This window comes from Micromys minutus (assembly GCF_963924665.1).
Source record: "Micromys minutus genome assembly, chromosome: 5".
Classification (NCBI taxonomy): domain Eukaryota; kingdom Metazoa; phylum Chordata; class Mammalia; order Rodentia; family Muridae; genus Micromys; species Micromys minutus.
Window position 1 is genome coordinate 74,906,687 of NC_137974.1, and position 25,418 is coordinate 74,932,104.

Consider the following 25,418-nt stretch of genomic DNA (forward strand, 5'->3'; position numbering starts at 1 on the left):
AGCTTTGGTTCAGACATCACAGGAATTTCACTTCATGTGTTCTAAAGTTTCTGTGTTCTCAGTAACCTCTCAGTTTACCATAGAGGCTGGAGCACTCAGCCAGTCCATAAGAAGAAGACATAAGCATACCAGAAAAGTAGTGTTAATGCAAGTGTGTTCTCAGTTATCTATATCCTTGAAAAATGATTACATTTGCATCCCCTTTCTGCATAACAAATACTTTCTACTAAATAATTCCAGGTATTTTTGTTAAAGGAGGGCTCAGGACAAAGCTGGAAATCTAGGTAGCAAGCCTGTTCCAGAGGTCGGTGTCTTTTTTCTTATTTATTTCATATTTTGAATTTTTCATAAATATATATAAGAAAATATGATCATATTCATTTCTTTCCATATCAACGCCTCCTATGTTAGTTACTTTTCTGTTGTGATAAAAATACCTGGACACAAGGAAAACTAGGGAAAGGGGCTTATTTTCTGTAACAATTACAGAATAGATATATTCTATTGTGACAGAAAAGAAATGAGTGTCAAGAAGCAGAAAGATTGTGAACAGGAAGTGAGGCTGGTTATAAAACTCTAAAGCCTGCCTTGCAGACCACTACATAATATCTCCAACAAACCTTCACCCCCTAAACATTCCATAACCTTCTCAAATAAACAATAACACCAGGTGGAGACCATGTGTTCAAATACTTGGGGACATATCCTGTTCAAACCACAGCATTCCATCCCTGTCTTGCATAGTCTGATGGCCATCTCACTATGCAAAATGCATTGTATGCAACATGCTGATTCCTTACTCAGACCTTTAAAAATACCAATGTCTTTCAAAAGCCCAATGTCTAAATTGCCTTCTGAAATTCAAATTGATCCCTTTCTGTAATTTCTTGCAAAACCGAGGTGCAAATTTCATAGTTCCAATAATACAGTAGCACAGAATATGTCACTCCTTTTTAAAAGGACAAAATAGGGGCATTATGGAGAAAAATGGAGCAAGTAAAGACAAAACACAGTAGGGTAACATCAATATCTGTAGCTCTGAGTCTAGTATTCTAGGGGTTCAGTTTCAAAGGGCTTATGTGGCTCTAAGTCTCCAGTTTTTGGTATGTGTGACATAACTCTCTTTCTCCTGCCCTGGATGCTCTCCTTGCACTGGTTGGCTGATGTCCACTAGCTGTGTTATCCCTAGCATTGTGATATTTCCATCAAATTCAAGACTTCTTCTTTATAGCTTTACTAATTGGCCTCTCAAAGTCATCTGGCAAAACGTCCAACCAGCACTGTCATGAGTTGTCTGGCCTCAGAAGCTCTCTGAACCTAGTATGAAAAAGAAACCAGAGAGAGCAAAAAAAAAAAAACCAGTTGCTTGACTGAACACCTGAAAGCCTAGAACAAAAAGAAGCAAATGCACCCAAGACAAGTAGACAGTAGGAAATAATCAAATTCAGGGCTGAAATCAACCAAGTAGAAACAATATATATATACAAAGAATCAGCAAAACCAGGAGCTATTTCTATGAAAAAAATCAACAAGAGAGATAAACCCTTAGCCAGACTAACATGAGGGCACAGAGACAGTATCCAAATTAACAAAATCAGAAATGAAAACGGAGTCATAACAGAAACAGGAAATTCAATAAATCACCAGATCCTACTACCAAAGCCTATACATAAAAAAAAGAAAAGAAAACCTACTGGAAAATCTGGTGAAAATGGAAAATTTTCTAGACAATTTTCTTAATTAGTATTATCTATCCCAAAGATAAGATGTCATACTGCCTTGGAAGTCCCTCCATCAAATAGCCAGATGGTGGTAGTATCTGCCCTTTGTCCCAGCACTCAGGAAGCAAAGGCAGGAGGATATCTGAGTTCGAAGCCAGACTAGTGCACAGAGTTCTAGACAGCCAAAACTACACAGAAGAAACATTGTCTCAAATCAAACAAACAAGGAAAAAAATATCAATAGTTTTCAATTCAGCCTCACATAATTCACAGGAAGAATGTGGCCAAATTCTCAGTCAAGGTATCATCTGCATGGTGTCCAGTTCCGAGTGTAGTAGAGTCTTTGAAAAAAACCTCACAGTCAGGACATCCAGGGTCTGCACTAACCTCAGTACAGACTTCTTTTAAGGCCCTACAATAGGGAACAGTCACATGCTGCTCACAAAACTCCATGCTTTTCTAGCAGCAAGTATGCTCCCCGCCCCCAAAGCTATGCTTAGCAGGATTATCAGAGCAACAACTTTGGTTTCACTCACAATTTCAGCTTAGTGACTTTCCTTTTGGTAGGATGAACTACTGTGACACAAGGCAGTTTAAGAAAGTGGTTCACTCCTGCGTACTGTTCTGTGGAGGGGGGCGTGGCTATAACTTGGATTATATGGTAGCAGAGGCGTGAGGCCAGCGTGGAAGTCCGGGGAAACAGATTGATCACATTTCATACACATACAGGAAGCAAAGAGAAAGAGAAACAGGAACTGAAGCTGGGCCCCTCCCAAACTATACCCCCCAGCCCCAGCAGGGCATACTTAGTCTCACAAGGCTCCACCTCCTGAAGGTATCCCCAGCTAGAGACCACGTATTCAAACTTGAACAGGCCATCTGAAATTGTAGCCCAAGATATCAGACATAGAGGTACATATAGGAGCCTTTGAGGTTAGCAGCACATATTCTAACCACAAGATTCACAGCCTGCTCCCTACCTCATATAGTCTTGGCTGCTGCTGAGAACCGACTAAGTGATATGCGCACAGGTGTGGAGACATGCGTCGGAGCACGAGAAACCTGGGTGGTCTGATCACCAATGAGGATGAATGGTCTCCATCTCTCAGCAGCTACTAACAGCCAGTACTTCCACGGTATGGGATTAGCTCTTGAATGTTGCCAACTAGATCTTGTGCATGGTTTTACAATAACAGTGTTATAACATCCTCTTCCAAGGTGTTGCCTTGGTGCAGGGTTTGATAGGGTTGATAAGATGTTCAGTTTAGCCCTGATCACTCATCATCTCTTATTTTTAGAAAGGTGTCGTTTTTATATCACCCTGGAAAATATGCTTATCAGTTAGAAAGAATTTTAAACGTTTTAGATCTTTTTGTTTGTTTGTTTGTTTTGTTTTCGTTTTTAAATGAATGCAATTAAAGCAACTGTATGAAAGTGCTACATTTCTTTTTGCCTTTAGGTATTATTTAAGAAGAATTACTTAACTATAATCCACCCAAATCTATACTGACACACCTTTACACATATGTGTGCACTTAAACACACAAATGTGTCAGCTGTGTGCCTATAGAAGAATCCCTCTGCATCTAGGATCTATGGAGCCAGCATGCAAGATATTGCTGACAAGAGGGTCCGTTTTCTTTTTGTTACCCCAGTTCTTTGTCTTTTTCTCTCCAAAACTGATGCGTCCAGGCAGTATATGGCAAACAAATGATTTTGTTAACTGCAGCCGAAGCATGGATTTTCAATCAGTGAAGCACAAATGAATTCTCCTGCAGTAGCAGGTGGAAACTTGGGAGTTAAGAAGTGGGAGTCCAACTAAGTTCCCTGAATGAGACAGAAGCCTCCAAAGAATCTGTCTCCTTTGTACCTGGAGTCCAAACCTTCTCTTTCTCCTCTGGATGAGCCCCATGAGTCTTACTGTCCAGAGTGTGCATACATTCTCATAGAGAGACAGGTGTGTTCTGATTGGGTGAGTTGGAATAAAAACAGAAAAATCAGCTATGAGCTGACAGGCTTAGACAGGGACAGGACGATAGCTGAGCCATGTAAGAATGGTTCCAGTCAGATCCTTGAGTTAGGTAGGAGGCAGGTACTTAGCTGCTGGTTTCCAGTTGTCATGGGGCATCCTGATAAGATCGCCTTCCTCCTCTGTTGTCCTGTTGCTGTCTCTTAGCTCATCCTCAGGAAACTTTCAGACTGCAGCCCCAATGTGTCTCAGGACATTCTGTGTCAGCTTCTGCCTAGCTGTGGTTTTCACAGAGACTATCCAATCCACGCTGGAGGCAGGCTGTCAGATGCAACCTACTACCCTAGGCTCCTTTCCCTGATGTTTGACTTCCCAGCTCTGATTTCGGAGTCCCTTCCTCCCCAATAACTGATATTGCTAAGACATTACCAAACATTTATGGCATAATATAATTTTAGGAGATGCTCTACTTAGGACTCTGAGGAGCAATCTGTTTTAAGTGTTGCTGGCTCTCACTGGTGTCCAGATGAATAGTTTTGCTCTGACCCTTGCAAGAGCAAAGGTCAATACCTAATTGAAAGAGGATAATTACTTCAGAGTAAGGTGATAATTGTCCTGTGATTGAAAACGGTGTCTGTTAAGGAGATGACAGATGATAAAACTATCTAACTAAACTATTGTCAGACGATAATGATGTGAATTCCATATTATAATTGTTGAATGTTTGGTAGAGGAGGTGTCAGTGAAGGCTTTACATAGGAACTGATACAATCAAGTTTGGTTTTCTATAAGCTAGGAGTAGCGGCTATATTCTTTTGCTCCACCCATTGATTGGCATTGATTCTATGCTATAACGAGCATGCCCTCTCTTACCGTTGCCAGGGGTATTCTATCCAGTGGTAAGGCAATGTATAGGTCCTAATAGCATTTGCTTCTCGGTCTGGTTGTCTGGTAAACAGCACAATGTATTTGATCAAAGTGCAGTAATCCATATTCCACTGTCAGGAGCCAAATTGATCCATCTGCAGCTCTCTGAGTTCCCGTGTGGGGAAACAACTGAACAGCTCTGCAGAATGTTAGCTTGCGCGTTGATCCATACCCCTCTCTAGCTCAGTCACAGGTCACTTCATACCCCAACTTCTGTCTCCCACACAAACATGTCTGTTTGCACAAGATTTATTTTTTCTTTCCCAAACTGACATCTTGCCTCCAAAACATCTTTGAAAAGCAGAGATCACCCTGTTCCTCACAGTATTTGCTTTCCCCTTGATGATGATTTGCCTTGTGAGCATCATGATAAGGCAAGGTTCTGGCCATGTATATCAGGTGACAGACACTATGCTGAGTGTCCCCTTGTCAGCTGGCTAGCTATATTCACTTGAATGGTTCCCAGTCTTGTTTTCAGAATACCTTTCTGGGCCTTATTTCAGCTTACGAAGTTCCCATCTCAGGCTTCCTTGAGGATATCTCTCCTTGGAATGGAAAAAAAAAGTCAGATCCTCTGAAAATGAGGATTCAAATTTATCCTTGTTCTGAGGAAGCAGCATTTCTTCTGCTTATGGCCACAGATTCTGTTTATGGTAGAAGAAGAGGTCGACATCATCCCAAAAGGTTTCCTCTTATCTCTTACATGTAGACATGCATTTGGGACAAGAGGACACACACAAAAATATATCAGTTATAAAAATAAATTAATTCTAGCAGCTGGGGAGATTGTCCAGTGGCTAGGAGCACTGGCTGCTTCTCCAGAGTGCCTGGGTTTGATTTTCAGCATCTCCTTATTAGACCTCAAACCTTCAGTAACTGCAGTTACTTCTCTTTCAGTTTCAGGAGATTCTGGTCCAGGTCCCTCCACTGCTCTCTGTGAGACAGTCACATGTATGGGGCACAGACATAAAACCAAGCAGAACACTCACAGCCATCAAATAAAACAATAAAAAGTATTTTAAACATTAAAAGGGTTATTTAATGCTGAGCAGCATTTCTTGAATAGTAAATAAAATTAGCTATACCATATAAAACACCTAATTACATAGGTGTTTTATTATCTCTTTCAAAACTCAACCTAAATTAGAAGTCCAATGACATTTAGATTTTTTCCCTAGTAAGAATGTTTCTAACATCCTGTATGAACTTTTGATATTTCTTTTTCAGAGATCTGAAGTCAGGCAATGTGGCACATACCTATAAATAAATTTAAATTTATAAATATAAATGTTCATGGAGGCTAAGATGAGATGACCATGAATTAGAGTCCTGCTTGGGCCTCGAAGTGAGCTCCGAGCCACCCTAGGTTATGTGGCTAGACCCTATCTCAAATCAAAGTTAAGGGAAACTTTTTAAAAAATAAATTACTTCAGAGAATTCACTGAGATTCTGTAGTGTATTTTTTTCCACTCTTCCCTTTAACCCCTGACAGAGTGAAAGGGATCTTTGAAACACGAAGTTATTCTTAATTTCCCACCATCTACTATCACCATGGAAAGCCTACTACTTCGATATTAGCATTCTTGGATCTGCCTGCACATCTCTTGTTTCTTTTGTTTTTGTTTGTTTATGACATTTTCTTCACACTTCATTTTCTTAGAAGTCTTCCTGATTTCAACCATTGTTTTCTTAATAAATTTGCCAAATAGCATCAGCGAATGTTCCTCTAGAAAAAAAGCACTGTGGTATGATTCATTTTTAGAAAATTTTATTGGATATTCTCTGTATCTATATTTCAAATGTGATACCCTCCACCCACTCCCCTCCCTTTTCCCGCTCAACTTGCTTCCATGAAGGTGCTTCCTCTTCCAATCACCCTCTCCACCTCAGTGCCTTGGCTGGTTGATGATGTTGCAAAACTTCCAGCTCCCTCTCTAGCTCCTTCATTGGGGTCCCTCTGTTCAGTCTGATGGTCAGCTGCAAGCATCCTCATCTGTATCTATATGACTCTGGAAGATCCTCTGAGGAGACATTCATATCTGGTTCCTGCCAGTAAACACTTGGCATCAGCAACAGTGCTTGGGTTTGGTGGCTGCATATGGGGTGGTTTTCCAGGTGAGGCCATCTCTACAGAATTTTCTTCAATACCTGCTTCTCTATTTGACCTTGTATTCCCTCCCCTGAGTAGTTTCATATATGATATATCCTCTTCTTCCCCGTTCAATTTCTACTGAATTCCATGAATTGCTGTCAAATTCATTACTTCCTTTTAGTTTATTTGGACATATACATATATATGCACATGTAGAAACCTATACATATAAATATGTATGTGTATGTGTAGTTTTGTGTATGTGTATAGATATATACATTTCAATGCAGATGCTGTGTCTGGAGAAGCTCTTTGTATATGTTTTAGGGTTAACTACTTGTGATTAAATAACATACCTGGGAGCTTTTCCCCACAGAGGCTATATGCTCCACTCCAGGAATTATCTATTACCGTTATCTCTTAGTTTTGTGGTAGGGCCTTGTGAATTTGTCTGTATTAACATTTGTGTGTCAGTGGTGGTTGTCATTGTGTATGTCTTGTTTAGGCAGCCATAGTTTTGAGATTTCATGCCTGCACAAATCCTGTCATATTTAGAACACGTTTTCTCACTACAGACTACCTAGTCCTCTGCAGCCTTTCTATTCCTCTTCCATGATGTTCCCTGAACCTCCAGTAGAACTCTTGTTGTAGATGTATCCATTAGGTGAGGTCACCCACAGTGAGTTATAATCACTCTCCTCCACTGCTCTTATTCTATATTTGAATACGCATGGAGGTTTCTTGCCACTTAATTTTCTTGAACATATGCATGATCTGTCATTGTTTTATTTATTTATCTATTTAAATGGATATTCCTTGTAATTATATTCCAAATGTTATTTTCTTTCCCCCACTCCTGTCTCCCCTCCGCTTACTTTCATGAAGGTGCTTCTTCTCCTGACCACCCTTGCCACTTCAGCAATTGGCATTCCCATACACTGGGAAATCATGCTTTCACTGGAGCAAAGGCCTCTTTTGCCACTGATGCCAGACAATGCCTTCCTTTACTACATATGCACCTGGAGCCATGGGTCTCTCCATGTGTACTCATTGGTTGGTATTTTAGACCATGGGAGCTCTGGAAGGTTTGGTTGGTTAATAATGTTGTACTTTCCATGACCTTGCAGACCCTTTCAGCTCCTTCAGTCCTTTCTCTAGCTCTTTCATTGGGGTCCCTGTGTTCAGTCCAATGGTTATCTGCAAGCATTCTCATCTGTATCAGTATGGCCTTGGCAGAGGCTCTGAGGAGACATCCATATCTGGCTCTTGCCAGTAAGCACTTCTGGCATCAGCAATGCCTGGGTTTCGTTTCCGCATATGGGATGGATCTCTAGGTGAGGCAGTCTCTGAATGATCTTTTCTTCAATCCCTGTTCTTCTATTTGTCCCTGTATTTCCTTCCATGAGTGTTTAATTCTCCCTTCTGATAAGGACTGAGACATCCACATTCTGGCCTTTCTTTTTTTTTTTTTTTTTTTTTTTTTTTTTTTTTTTGAGCTTCATAAGGTCTGTGAATTATTTCTAAGTTATTCTCAGCTTTGGGGGGCTAGAATCCACTAATCACTCAGTAACACGATGTGTATTCTTTTGTGACTGGGTTACCTGACTCAGGATAATAGCTTCTAGTTGCATCCATTTGCCTAGAAATTTCATGAAGTCTTTTTTTTGTTGTTTTTGTTTAAATAACTGAGTAGTACACCACTGTATAAATGTACAATGATTTCTGTATCCACTTCTCTGTTGAATAACATCTGGGTTCTTTCCAGCTTCTGGATATTAGAAATAAGACTGCTATGAAAATGATGGAGCATGTGTCCATGGAGTATGTTAGAGTATTTTTTTGGTATGCACCGAAGGAGTGGTATATCTGGGTCATTATGTAGTACTATATCCAGTTTTCTGAGGAACCACCAGATTAATTTTCAGAGTGGTTACACCAGCTTGCAATCCCACCAACAATGGAGGAGTGTTCCTCTTTCTCTGCATCCTCACCAGCATCTGCTGTCACCTGAGTTTTTGATCTTAGCCATTCTGACTGGTATGATGTGAATCTCAGCATTGTTTTGATTTGCATTTCCCTGATGACTAGGGATGTTGAACATTTCTTTACTTGCTTCTCATCCAGTCAGAATTCCTCAGTTGAAAATTCTTTCTTTAGCTCTGTACTCCATTCTTATTAGGATTAATTGATTCTCTGGGGTCTAACTTATTGAATGTGTTTGTGTGTGTGTGTGTGTGTGTGTGTGTGTGTGTGTGTGTGTGTGTGTGTGTGTATTGGATTATCCCTCTGTCAGATGTAGTATTGGTAAAGATCTTTTCCCAATCTCTTGGCTGCCATTTTGTCCTCTTCACAGTGAGTGTCCTTTGCCTCACAAAAACTTTGAAGTTTCATTAAGTCCCAGTTGTTGATTCTTGATATTAGAGCATAATCCATTGGTGTTCTGTTCAGGAAACTTTCCCCTGTGCCTATTCCCACTTTTTGTTCTATTAGTTTCAGTGTACTTGTTTTATGTAAAGGTATTTGATCCACTTGAACTTGAGCTTTGTACAAGGATCAATTTTCATTCTTCTGCATGCAAACTACCAGTTGAACCAGCACCATTTGTTGAAGATGCTGTCCTTTATCCATAAATGTTTTAGCTCCTTTGTCAAATATTAAGTGATCATAGGTGTGTAAATGCATTTCTGGGTCTTCAATTCTGTTCCATTCATCTACCTGCCAGTCTGTATACCAATACCATGCAGTTATTGATCATGATTGATCTGAAAAACTGCTTGAAGTCAGTGATGGTAGTTCCCCTAGAAGTTCTCATTTTATTTTTGAGAATAGTTTTTGCTATACTGTTTTTTTTTTTTTTGTTGTTGTTGTTGTTGTTGTTACTCCAAATGAATTTGCAAGTTTCTCATTCTAGCTATGAAGAATTGAGTTGGAACTTTGATGGGGATTGCATTGAATCTGTAGATAGCTTTAGTCAAGATAGCCATTTTTACTATGTTTATCTTTTCAATCCATAAGCATGGGAGATCTTTCCATCTTCTGAGTTCTTTAATTTCCTTCTTCAGAGGCTTGAAGTTGTTGTCATACAGTTCTTTCACTTGCTTGGTTCATGTCACACCAATGTATTGTTTGTGATTATTGTGAATGGTGTCAGTCACTGTTTTAATTTAATCTACTGAGTGATGTCAGCTTAAGAGCTTCTATTTACAATCTCTCCAGCAATCAATATGGGTCATTTTCCCATATCTTCACCAGCATGTCATGTCAGATATTTCCTTTATTGTAACCATATTGACTGCAATAAAATGAAATCTCAGCATATTTTAATTTGCATTTTTCTAATTCCTAAAGATGTTAAATGCATTGTTTCGAAAATATTTATTAGTATTTATTCATTGTATTTATTTATTTATCATACATATACCTGTGTGACTGCAGGATTTTTTGTACTCCACAAGCATGCAGGTAGCCACAGAGTCCAGAAGAGTGTTCTGGATCCAGTAGAACTGGAATTATGAGATTGTTATGTGCTTCATGTGGGCACTAGAAACCAAAGCCAGGTTCTCAGAAAGAGCACTAACTGTCCTCAACTTCTTAGCTGTACTCCCAGACACTATTGCACATTTTATGGGTATTTCTTAACCATTTTCATTTCTCCTTTTGAGAAATAATTCTTTTGATACACAGACCACTTTTTAATTGGGTCATTTGTTTTCTTGACATTTCGAAAATTATTTATGTATGCTGGGTATTAATCATCTGTCAGATGTATAGCTGGCAAAGATTCTCTCCTGCTCTTTGGGCTTCTGCTTTGTTCCATTAATTGTTTCATTTTTCTGAGGAACAATTGTCAATTATTGGCCTTAATTACTGAGCAAATGGAATACTATTTAGAAATTCCCTTTTTAATTCCTATATCTTATAGAGTATTGCCTATATTTTCTTATGAAAGTTTTAATGATTCAGGTTATGTATTGAGGCTTTTGCTCTATTCGAAGTTGACTTTTTTGTAAAGGGTGATGAACATACTTCTAATTTAAATTTTCCCTTTTGGACATCCAGTTTTAGTAGCAGCATTTTTTGAAGATCCTGCATTTTCTCTGGTGAGCATTTTTGGCATCTTTGTCAAATATTACATGTCCTCTGTTTACATACAACTAGGTTTAGGTGCTCTCAGCTTTATTCTCCTAATCTTCTTATCTTTCTAGTGGCAGTAATATGCAATGTTTATTGCTGTGTCTCTGTAATACAGCTTGAACTCTGGCATAGGAATGCATTCAATGTTCTTTACTTTCTGTCTTTTTTCAAATTTGCTTTAGGTTTTAGGGTATTTTTGTATATTGATATGAATTTTAAGATGTACATTTCTATTTGTGAGAAGAATGTCACAGTAATTTTTATTAGAATTATACTAACTCTAAATGGCTTTCAGTAGAATGGTCATTTTCATAATGTTAATTATATGGGTTCAAGGGCACTGGAGAGCTTTATATTTTCTAGTGTCTACATCCAATCTCTTCTGAAATTTGAAGATTGCTCTGTCTTTCACCAGGAAAATGGATGCAGGAAGAAAATAACCAGAGCAAGGCCCGGGACTGTGTGGATGACAGAGGAGCACTTGTTACTAGAAGAGCTCAGTATGGAAATGTGATATAGCTGTACCAGCACAGATGACCCAGGAATATGAGCATGCTTCTAGCAGGGGTGGGATGAGTCACTCACTAAGGTAGGGGCAGTGCTTTTGGAGCTAGGGCTAGGAATGTGGAAATAGCAGAGGTGGGCTTAGTTGTAGGGCCACCTTTAAGGATTTCAGGAACAGGCGCTATACAAACAGGTCTAGGTCAGGAGTATGGAGACCTCAGGGATTGTATCATTTTTGACGCCTACCTTTTGTCTTCCTTTCTGCTTTTAGAAACCATTTTCATTTGTTTGTTGGTTGGTTCTTTTAATGCAATTGTTTGTGTTTCTCTCCTGTAGTTCAACTGACATGTGCTCAGTTAATATATTTGCAGACACTGGGCTTGATTTGCCTCTTCTGACTGTTGGTGCTGGTAATGCTCCAGTGAAAACAGAAGTAGATTAGTGAAGCTCTTAGTAAGGACTGTGTCCCTTTGAGGCTTAACATCAAGATAATTTGATTGGCTCTAGAAGTGTCTAGGGACAAATTTCTTTGAGGGAGTTTCTTTGCTGCATTACTTAGCATAGAAAGGCACATCCTACTTGTAGGCATCGCTATTTCATGGGTCTCAGGTCAGGAAGGATGAACAAGGGTAAAATGAACAAGACTGTAAACACTCATCACTTTTTCTGTTGTGGATGCAGTGTGACCATGTGCCCCATGTTTCCGATTCCATGTTTCCTCCTCTAATGGATCGATGTGTCAATTTGTTTTCTAACACAAACTAAAACGCTGTAAACAAATCCCTTTCTTGAGTTGCATTTGTCACAAAAAGATGAAAAATACACGATAGTGTCCTTAAATTACCTTGTTGACAAAAAATAGACATGGCTATCTTTAGTATTTCTATTTGGCTTTCAGATACAACGCATCAAGAGAAGTCTGATTTTTGAGGAGGGCTGACAAACTGTCTAAAAATTTGTCTATTAGATGTCCTTGGGTTAAGATTTGTTTTCCTGTGCTTTCCTTGAAGAGCTAACAGGGTCCGTTGAGTATAAGAGAACACAATTTCAGACAATATTCTCTGTTTTGGGAAGTTACAGTATCCTTACTGTAACTTACAGTGTGTGATTTGATATTTTCAAATCAGGGTTCTTACCATTTAGGAAGGCTACATTCTCAAACTTCAGTATTGCAACATTGATTTATCTATGTCAAAACCCTGGACTGTTGTTTAAATATCATTCTTCCTTCCAATGATTATAACTTTAGCTATGGTGCCTGCTGTAAGACTTGCCAACCATCCTGATCAGCCAGTCGTAATGATAAAAACCCAAGCGCTGGATGTAATCAGTACATTGTGAAGAAGAAAGACAAATAGTTTCAGTAATGCAAATCAAGCATATGGAGGGTCTAGTGACTAAAAGTTTGACTCCTGGGTCCTGATATGACCTTTGGATTAAAGTAGAGAGATGGATAATGGAGGCGGGAGGACATGAGGTCTGTATATTAACTATCTCTGGTCAAGCTATGGTCTAGGTGATTAATGTCTCAGTTCTTGTTCTTCAAGGTAAACCCCAAGAAACCATTATTGATGTTATCTCTGTCCTTTCTTAAGGGAACCCAACTGATTCTCCTGAGACTTTTCCTGCTTCCAGCACAAAAATAAAGAAATTATTCTCACTACAAAGAATAATTGCCCAAGCTTGGATATTTTAGTCTTGTAAATTTTCCAGTAGTTGGAGACAGTTTCAGTCTATTCTTATAAAAATGTCCATTTACTGCTCTTACTATTCCTGATCCCCAAATAATGTTCTCAATAAGAGTGATTAAGAAGGCAAACAAATTTGATGATCAGAGAGATTCAAGACATAGTTAAGAAGGCAAGTGTGCTGGATAGTTTTATGTCAACCTGACATAAGCTGGAATGGGCTGAGAGGAAAGAGCCTCATTAGAAAGACTGGGTTGCAGACAGGCCTGAAAGATATTTTCTTAATTAAGAATTGATGGGAAAGGACCCAGCATATTGTGGGTGGCACCACCTCTAGGCTGGTAGGTCTGGGTTCTATAAGAAAGCTGACTAAGTGAGGCAAGAGGAGCAAGTTAGTAAGTGGTATCTCTCCTTGGCCTCTGCATCAGCTCCTGCCCACAGATTCCTGTCCTATTTGAGTTCCTGTCCTGACTTCCTTTACTAACGGAGCAGTGACATGGAAGAGTAAGTCAAATGAACCCTTTCCGCCCCAACACATTTTTGGGGGGGTCATGTTGTTCTTCGCACAAGCAGAACCCCTAACTAAGAGAACCAGTTGTGCTTCCCTTCAACATCTTCCCAAACTGTACCAAACCCTACTGAATGTGAAGTCAACCATGAAGACATTACCCCTATAGAGCTGACCAAGAGTGTGAATTGGCTTAGCCTGGGAGACGATTAACTGCAATGCATGCAGACAAGCAGAGGCTGAGCTCTTGCTGAGCATCAGCCATTGCTTCTGTGCTGTGTACTTATGTGTATCTGCATAGTCTGTATATAATTCGTACTACTTCTTACACTCACTCAACATTTTTCAGCATGTGCCTACTTAAAATGCTTTTAAACTGGGGATTTAGACAAATCCCATTCTGGCCACTATATGAATAATAAATGTGTGTTTATTTGAACTTCTCGATGGTGAAAGTCCTGCAGACAATAGTCTTATTTATTTCTAAAAAGGATTTATGTTAGAAGAAAGATTCCTCAGGCATTAAGGAGTAAAGCCTGTGGAAAGCACTTTAGTGAATTATAACATGACAATAATGATTGCTTAAGTAAAAAAAAAAGTATAAAACTTCATATACTATACATAATGCATTTTCAACTTTTCTATTATTTAGTTTGCTTATATCACTAAAAAGCTGCTGTGGGAGATTAATTGGGATCTTGAAGACATGAACTCATTTTTCACATGTAATTTGGCATATTGTTTTGAACATGAGATGCATATGGTGAAAAATTTAGCAATAGTGATAGGTGCTTTCTGCTTGCTATGTGGTTCTTACCACTTTCCACATTTTGAGAGTAAGCAGTTAGACACACCAAATAGCAAGTTTAATTCTATCAAATTTGCATGCTAACATGTGGAAAACCTGGGATTCTTAACCCAAAACAAACTGGGTGGGTTAACTGGCACACCACTTGTTCTTTCAACATAACATGGTCATATTCTAACACACTATAGATGATAACCTTATAATCTGTTCAAATGTCTTACCTCTTAAGGCATGAACTCTGTGCACTGGGTGAAATGTGTTTGCGTTTGCTTCCCTGAACTGAAAGAACAGAAACTAGTATATACATAAGGAAGGTCAGAAGATTAAAACGTCTCAGCTGGTTGCAGACAAGAGCCTAGCATGACTGTCCTCTGAGAGGCCCCACCGAGCAGCCAACTAAACAGATCCAGAGACCCACAGCCAAACATCTGACAGAGGTCGGGGGCCATTATGGAGGGCTTAGGGGAAGGATTGAAAGCTCTGAATGGAATAGAAACCCCATAAGATGACCAACAGTGTTAACTAAGACGGAGCTCTCAGGGAGTTTCGCTTACAGTACAAAGACTCGTATATGATCTGGAAATAAATATTTAAAAATGAATACATGAGGCTCTGGAATTATTGGGGTAAAAAACAAAGATCGGTGAATTAAAAGTTGATGTACATACGTAGAAAAAGTTAGTGTTTGTTTTCCTGAATGATTAGAGGTGGCAATTTAGCTTTAGAGAGATATTAGAGAGAGGTAGCTGCTTTACCTGCATTAATTTGAAAACCTGTGAGAAATTACCTTAACCTTAGTAGTCTGGGACCTTTCTGTTATTACATGGAAGTAGTTACTAAAGACCAATGTCTGCTGTACCAAGAAACCGCAAGAGCTGTGCCCAACTACCCGTGAAGAACAGACTGTGGAGAACTATAAGGGACTGTGCTTTGGTTTTGAGTTTAGTTTCTGTTTTAAGGAAGCAGGGGTTGGGAGTAATGATCTGCGATTCATAAAATTTATGTAAATTTAAAGATTTCTAAAAAAAAACAATATTCAAAGTCTTAATGAATGTAGAGGGTGATTGGGGGGTGCACATTTGTGAAGCCAAATGGAGGGGGAGAGGGGATGGGAGCAGGGCAAGGGGGTAGAAGGGATAATATCTCAAATGTAAATACAGAGTATCTAATAAAAAAAAATACTGAGCTCAGTCTCTCTGGTCTGGAGAAGACAAAGGAATGAAGAAAGGAGAAGGGAAGAAGGAAGGATGAGAATCCTCAGGTAGAGGAGAGGGAACACAGGAATTCACAGTTTGCATCCACTACTAAAGCCTTCATTATTAAATCACCCGTTTCTCAGGACTCTCCCCACAGCGCAGCTGGGTCTCAGCAGATCCAGCAGATCAGAGCACTGTCTGCTCTTACAAAGGACCTGGGTTCAGCACCCAGCACTCACACAGTGGCCCCCAACCATTCGTTTCTGCAGTTCCAGGGTGCCTGATGCCCACTTCACTGACCGCTATGCGCAAAAGGCAGGTACTTCACGTATGTTTGCTCAGACAAAACAGACTACCACATACAAGAAAAATCGAGGTATCTTATAAAATAATTCATGCACTCTTGGAATGTCACTGTCCACCCAGGCAGAGTACTCCTGAACTCCTATAATTTTATTTTTGGATTTATGTATGTGCTATTAGTTTTTGGTAGTTATATTTTAGAACCATTTTATTAACCAGTGAGTTTCCGTGAAGATTTTTATACACTTTTAACATTGATTATTCTAAACAAGAACTTCCTCTCCCTTCTTGCTCCAGTCCCCTCTCCAACTTTGTCTTTTAGTTGCAAATATCTCTCTCTTCTTTCATGTCACATGTATTTACCCTGCCTCTTAGGATCTTCTCCTGTTATATCCAGTTGCCTGAAAATTGGGCTATTTTTGTTTCTAATAACAGCTGAGTGATATTGTAATGTATATATGTACCATATTTTTATTACCCTCTTATCTTTGTATAAACATCTAGGTGGGGTATATTTCCAGCCAGTGCCAAGAGATTGGCAGTGGACATGTTTCTGTAATGATAGAAAGTTTTTGGGTATATGCCCTAGAGTATAGGGCCGTAAGGCACTGCTAGTTTTTGAGAGCCTTGAGGTCTAATTTCCAGAGCGGCTACACTAGCATTCACTCCCATTAGCAGTGTAAACTGTACCATCTTTATCGCACCCACGCATGCAGTATTGGCATTGCATTCACAATGGTGGCCTTCTGAATGGAATGAGATGGCATATTAAAGCAGCTCTAACTTTTGTTTCCCTGATGACTATGATGATTTTTAAAGGTGTGTTCTTGCCCCTTTTATGTCTAAAGCAAAGTTTGTTCAATTTGAAATTGAACTAAAGGTATTGGTTAGTTTGGTTCAGTTATTTGTTTGTTTGTTTTTCTCTGTGAAAACTTTGGCAATGGGGGAATTAGATAAAAGAAGTGCCCTTGTTTTCCACTGTTATTTCATGTAATTTCTGAAAATATTAAAACTCTTTTTTTTCCTGTACAACATAATGGACGTCTACTTATTATTTGAAAAGTACTTTACACCAGACAGGGAAGAACTTTGTCCTCCAGAAATGCAGTGATGCTGGTACAAGAATAAACACCACATAGATGTCTTGGCTTCACAAGGCTAACATTTCATCACACTGATCAAAAGTTTGTGTGCTGAGACAACGGCAGGTTCCCTTAACCATCCAAATTGGAAAAGGACTTGAAAATAGTTAACCAGCTTGCAGTGGATTTTTTTATTTCTCAAAGAATTTCTCACCACCTTTGGAAAATTTGCTTAGAGTTTGGCCCTTTGTCATACTCCCAGAAAATGTTAAATCAATGCAAAATGAGTGCATCTATATTTCTAAATATAACTTATTCACAGGAAGAAGAGCTGAGGAAGAGCGGGGAGGCCAAGTATGCGCACCTGAGTGATGAACTTCATGTACTAATTGAAGTGTTTGCTCCACCCGGGGAAGCTTACTCACGGATGAGTCATGCTCTGGAAGAGATTAAAAAATTCCTGGTTCCTGTAAGTGACTTTGAATTTTACAAATGGTTTCTTCTCAGTTTCTATTTTAAGTTCTGTCTTTGATCTCCAGTGATTTTTGGAAATGACTTCACGTTGCACATGAGCTATCTATGCATAGATGTGTTACCAAGCTTAAATGACTAGGTAGGTACAGGGAGCCCTGGCTTGTTGACATTTTCTACTACACTGACAATAGTTTTCATCATGAGCCAGTTATATAGTATACACTAGTCCACAGCCAGGAAAAAATAAGAAGTATAAGAAAGACAAGCAAAGGTACGTTATTTATGCCACTGTTCCCTGTTTTAAGCCCTTGGCATGTAGTTTGATAATTTATAACTATTACAAAAACAAAGTATAGTTAAAAAGGGATGGGATTGGATATTATTTATAGCAAAACATTGATAGTACTTTAAAATGGTAAATGATTTTTATGTGACCATATGCCAAGCACTGGCTGTTACAAAGATTCTATAAAGCATACGATTATATTAATGACAGCAAATGCATGTTAACTTAAAACGTTAGAAATAGAAACTCACTATGCAGTGGGAGAATAACGGGGGATGCTCACTTGGCAGTTTGACTGCAAATTTAATGTAGCTCTCTACTGATATAGAAGGAGGAGATGGTAAGTGCATAGAGTCTTCAGGATGGACATTGAGCATCCTAGGAAGAGGTTGCTCTTCAGTAGAAATCTTACCATGAGCTTTAGTGCCGAGATAATGAGAGAATGCTGAGTAATGTTCCCTGTAAGATCTTGGAGAAATCCTGAGCTCAGAGAGTGTTTCTTTGAGATTATTCTGTAAATGAAGAAACAAGGAATTGGTAGACTCAGTAAAAACTTCAAAGAATGTACCATTTATGACTCATTAGCAATGGTATTGAAAATTGGAAAGCAAACGTCTCTTAGAATTTTCTAGGTATATAAACATGAAGGTCTATCCACATTTTCTAGCTACATGTCCGATCCAAACATTAATCTCTGTCAAGACACAATGGCAGAATAATGCCTCACTAAGTTCAGTATTTTTCTAATTTTATGAGCACAGTTACTATTTGGGTCTCATCAACTGGAAACCTTCCTAAATATATCCCATCCTCAAGATTGATGATCCTATGTTCTTTCTTCCATTGGTTTCCAAGGAAATATTTAGCGCTAGGATGAGTAAGCCATTTTAGTAAATTTAGTTCAGAGTCCACTAGATGCATGTATGTGTAGTGAGTCCAGACCTGCTTATATCACAAACTTACTGTATAGTTTAGCTAAGTTACTTAAATGTTTACAGCATTAATCTTAAGTCACAGCTATTATGAATATTAAACGGGATAATGCATGCAAAAGGAATTAAAATAAATCACTTTAGAAATTATTTTTTAATCTATTATAGTAGAAAAACTATGAATGACTTTCCAAGGTAAAATGTGTTAGATACAATAATATGTCCTTTTTTGTTTGGGTATTGCTACCTTCAACTTTTCTCATATATATCTCCATGATCTACTTCAAGGTCATAATTCACTAATTGTTATTTAATTCCTAAGTCATACCTTGACAGTCCATATACTGTTCGTTTTAGTATGACTTGATGCATGTATTTTGAACAGAAGATGCAGAGTTAGTCCATGCCCTTTTGTATTAAATACAAACTATATTCATCACTTTCTTGTATATTGTACCTTGTAATCATTTAATTTCTATTGAAAACACTGAAACATAAATGCTTGGCATGGTTGTTGATTTATTTCTGGGCTGACATTGTCTCTTCTTTGTTTAGCATGGTGGTTTCCTGCATTTTCCTAATGCTGAGACCCTTTAATACAGTTATTCATGTTGTGGTGACCTCCCAACAGCAAAATTATTGTCATTGTCACTTCATAACTGTGATGATTGTCATGTAAATATCTGTGTTTTTCGATAGCCTTATGCAACCCCTGTGAAAGGGTCATTTGACTTTCAAAGGAGTCACAGCTCACAGGCAGAGTAGAACTTTTATCTCCTTTGCTAAGAGTGTTTGTCAGAAATGACTGAACCAAATTTAGCAAAGAAGCACACAAGGAAAATGCAGTCAGGTCACATGCTAATCCGTGTTCACCATTTCAACATGGGCTCCAGTATCTGTGATTTCTGCTCTGTACTCCAGTTGTTTCATCCTTGTGTTCTTACCTTTTCTTTTCTTTCTTTCTTTCTTTTTTTTTTTTTTTTTTTTTGTTTTTGTGCATCAGAGAGCCTTTGAAGTTTCTTCTTAAAAAGTTAAGCATATCTATTCTCCTCCCTTTCAGCATTTTCTCAAATCTTACATGAGTAAGAACTTCTTCAACTTCATAGGTACATACATAGATAGAGCTCTTTGTGGTTTGTTTACCTCTTAGAGCATGAGTGTCCTGAAGGTTGTGGCTGTGACCCTATTCCCCAATATTGTCCATAGGTCATACGATTTCTGACAGTCCTTCTGACTTTGTTTCTCTTCTTACCTTTCTTAGCTCCACAAAAGGATAGTATCTGTCTACTTTATCACCAGAATTATATATATATATATATGATAAAATTGGTACATATTAATATTTACAAATATCAGAGGTGACTATTAAGATAAGAAATATGAATTCTAGAACAATATAGAAGACCAATTTCGATAAGGACACCGAAACTTTGCTGACATCTTTTTCCTCTGTAAAAAGTGTGTCATTTCATCATAGGAACTTTCATCTTCTCCTTGTTATATTAGGTAAAATTGCTAAATCTGCACTATGCCCAGAAGCTACAGTCATCAGAACTACCAGTGTGAGTGCAGTGATCCCTTATGAAATATCTGAATGCTTTAGGATGTAAGAAATCAACTCTCTTCCTTCAATTAAATTAGGTGTTGAAGAAACCATTGTTGAAGAAAGGTGTGGGAGAAAAAATGACTACTATCTGAAACTAGTGTAAATGCTTCCAAATTAAAATCTGCAATACTTTACTCAGTAAAATATTATTAAATTTAATATTGCAAATTTCAAACTTTTAATATTTTAAGAACAAGCTCTTCCAAAAAATATGGTTCATTAATTTGCCTTAGAATAGAGATTGATAGTCTACAGTAAATGCTCTCATTCTAAAATTATGTAGTTGATGCACCAGTGAGGAATTCATGTTCATTTCTCTTACACTGGAACAACTGGGTGCAATTGGCCAGTGTTCTATTTCACAGTGCTCCTTCCTGTATGATTTACATACTGGGCTACCAGCATATTTTGTGTGGATGATGACTTGTGGAACTTTAGAGAGCAGCATTTATGCTAAAGTTTGTATCAGGAACTTCTTAGAACCCCAAATTAATATATATTTCCAAAATCTATTGAGAATGTTAAATCAAAGCAATGATGGATGTGTTCCGTTCCATGTTTTTAAATTGACTAAGTCTCAGTTTTAATTAAATGAATTGGGAAGTTTTTCTAATATTGCCAATTTCTAGTGTTCCATTAGTTTTTCTGATGCTTAATTAACACGTGACTGAAAATTAAGACATTCCCTCCTAAATAGAAAGTGTGAGGCATTCAAAGTTCAATTCAGGGGGGCAGTGGGATGCTATGCAGGTAACAGAATTTACCCCATTCATCTCAGGAAACAAAACAAAGATGGAAGTAGAGAAGCAACTTCAGGAAAATGGTCTTCAGACCTCCAAAGTTATGTCATAGCATGTGCATACACATATCATACAATAGAAATAATAATAAGTAACTGATGGTTATAATAAGTTAATACCAATTATCTTGTGCCCATAATTTTTTTCATATAAAAGATGAAAATTGAGCTCCCACACAAACAATAAATTAGCCTTAGATGTCTAAAAAGTAGACAGTCTGGAGTCTTCTACAATTAGTGATGTTAGAGACCTAAATAAGAAGCCACAATACAGCACTTTATCAGAATTTACAAGTTGACAAGTTTCCCTCCTGCTTGGCTTAAGATTCATAAGTTCTTAACCAGAGTTATATGTAAAATGGGGAAAGGAGTTAAAAGGTAGGGTGGTAGGTAGATACACAGATTCGTGAATATGCATACACATTTCACTTTTACCCTTGTATAGTTGTACATCTCATTTACTAGTCTCATAAAGAAGACTTTTAAGTTAATTCAGTACAGAAAATAATCCCTGGAGTATGGTTGACTTAACAGGAGCTATACTCTCAGACAAATCGACTGCTTCTCTCTCACCTGCTATCAGTGGCCAATAGCTCCTCAGTGAAAGTGAGGTAACCAAGTCACAAAAGAACAGACACGATATGCAGTCGCTGATAATTGGATACTAGCCCCAGAAAGCTCTGAATAACCCAGAAACAACTCACAGGCCATATGAAGCTCAAGAAAAACAAAGGCCAAAAGTGAAAGCTTCAGTTCTTCTTAGAAAAAAAATAAGTGTATAGCACCCTCTCAGAGTGTGGTAGACCTGGACCTTAAATCATTAATAATCCAAGAGCTAGGAATATAGCCTTATGGCAATTTTTGGTTTTCGAAGATCATTATGTTTAATCTATACACACCAAGAAAGCTCTGACTGTTTCCATGTTAAGTTCTGTTCTACATGTACTTTATGCATATGGTAACTAGTGGGATTTCAGTGCATGCTATCAAACCTCTAAAAGAATTAAGTACTGACAAAAATATATTCATATAGTATTATGCTTTTAAAAATCTCTCTTTTTGAAATAAAGTTGTAAGAAAAAAAACAGATATAAACAGTAATTTTAAAACAAAAGAACTCCATGCCTACCTTCCTTCTCCATGATAAGATTGCATCTGGCTTAAACTTGCATGGTTCTTACATACAACATCATAACCACAGTGAGCTCCTATGTGCAACTGCCCTCGTGTATCTGTAAGACACTTTCCTGTGGTCTTCCATTGCCTCTGAGATTTGTATTCTTTTTGTATTATCTTATACAATCACCTTTCACCCTTGGGAGGACAGGTAATGAGTGTCTCTTTTACAACTGAACATTTAATATTATTTCTATCCTGCTGAGTTGTGGGTCACTGCATTAATCACTATCTACCACAGATAAGAAGCATCTCTGGTAAAGACTGAGAGATGAATTAATCAATGGGCATAAGTATAATTCACGAGGAATCATTTTAATGCTCTGTCTATTTAGAAAATAACAGTAGTAAGTTGTGAATATTTAACAAAACAAGTTAAATTAATTTCTCATATATGAAAAACAATAGCAAAAATATAAAACAGTATGTCTAAGAACATATTCTGGTTTACAGAAAACTTATGTGTTCTTTAATGGCTATGTTTTGGGAGTTTATCAACCAAATATTAAATATTATTAATATATTGTTTATCATCCATATATATATATATACATATATTTTTTTCTCTGAAGTTAGCTATATGGTAGAAAGTTAAACTTAATATATATGTATGTAATATTTTAATATATATAATATATGGAAACAGCTATATATGCTATATATCATATATGCATGTTCTTTCTTTGCTTTATTATATTAAAATATCATACAGGTAGTCATTTATCTTAAAATGGAGCAATTAAGGTTATTAATTTTAGCTTGAGATATTGGAAAGCCATATTGAAATCTCACAGAGAAATCGAATGCAGGAAAAACAGCAGGAGTCTTTTCTTCATTGTGTTAAAAGCAAGAAGGCACTTCATTGTGTGTTTATCAGAAGATATTCCTGCCTGTGAAGTTAGGAAAGAAAACCATTGCACAGCAGTGTAAGCAGATGTCCAGGAACTAGAGAAATAAATATGTATCACCGTGAGATCCATGCTGCCCTTTTATTTTAAAGGGAAATTACATCAGTGTCTTTACAGGTTAACATACAGGAGAAATAATGTGTTAAACAAGTGCCCACAAGCCAACACAAATGATATTAGTATGTGGAAAGACATAGAAGATGGGAGTTGACAGGTGCATGTGAGGTCACTGAGGCAGGGGATCAGCACTGTACAGCAGCCCAGACCCAGCCTCCAAACATGAGCTGTAACATTAGGTTCAGTAAGGAAGGCAGAACCCATAAGCTGGCACCAGTTTTCAGTGTAATGATTGTTAAATATTGCCCAGACTTCTGTAGTGAAAAGCATCTCCCTTTTATGCAAGTAATTGTAATGTAGCCCTGTGAGATTGTGTTAATGGAAGTGCAGCAAAGATGCAGGAATTTGTATAATTGTCAGCAAGTCTCCCTCTGTTGCTATGGTATTATGACCCTACTTTCATTTTATTTCCAAGATTTATTTTCATCTAATATTAGAGTTTCTTAATCTCTGAGTAGACATAAAAATATTAGACCTCTGACTTCAAAATAACTAACATCAATATTAGTTTTGAATAGAGATACATTAAAGTATGTTCATCGTTGCTGACATCAAAAATTTGACAATCTCCTACATTGCAGCATCCAGCCTTGGCGGGACCAAGGGATTCTCTTACCACTGATGCCCAGCAAAGCCATCCTCTGCTACGTGTGCAGCTGGAGCCATGGGTCCATCCTTGTGTACTCTTTGGATAGTGGTTTAATCTCGGAGCTTTGGTTGGTTGGTATTGTTGTCCTTAAGGAGTTGCAAACCCCTTCAACCCCTTCAATTCTTTCTCTAGCTCCTCCCTTCATGACACCATACTCAGGTCTATGGTGGCTGTGAGCATCTGTCTTTGTAACTGCCATGTTCTGGCATACCCTCTAAGGAGACATCTATATCAGGCTCCTGTCAGCATGCGCTTCTTGACATCAGCGATATTATTTGGGTTTGGTGGCTGAATATGGATTGGATAAGCTTCAGTTCTTAGAAGGAACAAAAATTTTCTCAGGAGGAAATATGGGGACAAAGCTTAAAGCAGAAACTGAAGGAAGTGTGCCTGTTTCTATGTTGAAGTCTTTTCTCCACTTGGATTTGGTTTCTGTGCATAGTGACAAATATGGATCTGTTTATATTCTTCTACATACAGACTTCCATCTTTATCAGCATCATTTGTTGAAGACGCTTTCTCTTTTTTATTGTTTATGCCTGGCTTCTTTATCAAACTCCAGGTGTTAATTTGATATGTGGCTTTATATCTGGATCTTCACGTTAATTATATTAATTAATGTATATGTTTTATCTAATACTATATTTGTTCTCTATCACTATACCTCTGTAGTACAAATCAGAAATGGTGAGAACTCCAGAAGTCACTTTATTGATTAGGAAGGTTTTAGCTATCCTGGATTTTTTCCATATGAACATGAGGCTTGTTCTGTCATGGTCTGTAATTGGAATTTTGATGTGGGTTGTATTAAATCTGTATATTGCTTTTGGTAGGATCGCCATTCATATCATAGTAATCCTGTTAGCCCAGTAGCATGAAAGATCTTTTCATCTTCTGATATCGTCTTCAATTTCTTTCTTCAAAGACTTGAAGTGTTTATCACAGAACTCTTTTATTTGTTTGGTTAGAGTTGCACTAAAATACATTTTTTTATTAGAAGCTATTGTTAGGGGTGTTGATTCCCTAATATTTTTCTCTTTCAGCTTGTTATTTCTATACATAGGGGCACAAACTTTTTTTCTTTTGAGTTGATCTTGTATCCAGTTACTTTTTTGAGTCAGTTTATCAGCTTTAGGATTTACCCAGTAGAATTTTTAGTGTCACTATGTGTACTATGATATCATTTGAAAATACAGATACTTGACTGCTCTCCTTCCTATTTTGTATTCCCTTGATCCCTTTCAGTCCTCTTATTGATCTAGCTAAGACTTCAAGTACTATATCGAATAGATATCAAGAGAGTTTACAACATTGTCTTGTTCCTTATTTTAGTGAAATTCCTTTGCCTTTCTCTCCATTCAATTTGATGTTACCTATATGCTTGTTGTAAATTGCCTTTATTACATTTAGTTGTCTTTCTTATATCTCCATTCCCTCCCAGAAATTTTATATGAAGGTTGTTGCATTTTCCCAAAGGCCTTTTCTGCATGTAATGGGATGATTGTGTGTGGTTTCTTCCTTTTTGTTTGTTTAAATGCT

The 25,418-nt window shown here is 37.8% G+C and overlaps 1 protein-coding gene across 1 annotated transcript in view; it reads left to right on the forward strand.

Moving 5' to 3' along the window:
• The window catches only part of KHDRBS2 (KH RNA binding domain containing, signal transduction associated 2), a gene marked incomplete at both ends in the record, with an annotated part of 365,783 nt that overhangs the window by 151,367 nt on the left and 188,998 nt on the right, over positions 1 to 25,418 (forward strand). Inside the window, one exon of the mRNA XM_080917471.1 lies at positions 17,255 to 17,401. Coding sequence (XP_080773597.1) covers positions 17,255 to 17,401 — 147 coding nt within the window. The remainder of the gene's footprint in view (positions 1 to 17,254; positions 17,402 to 25,418) is intronic.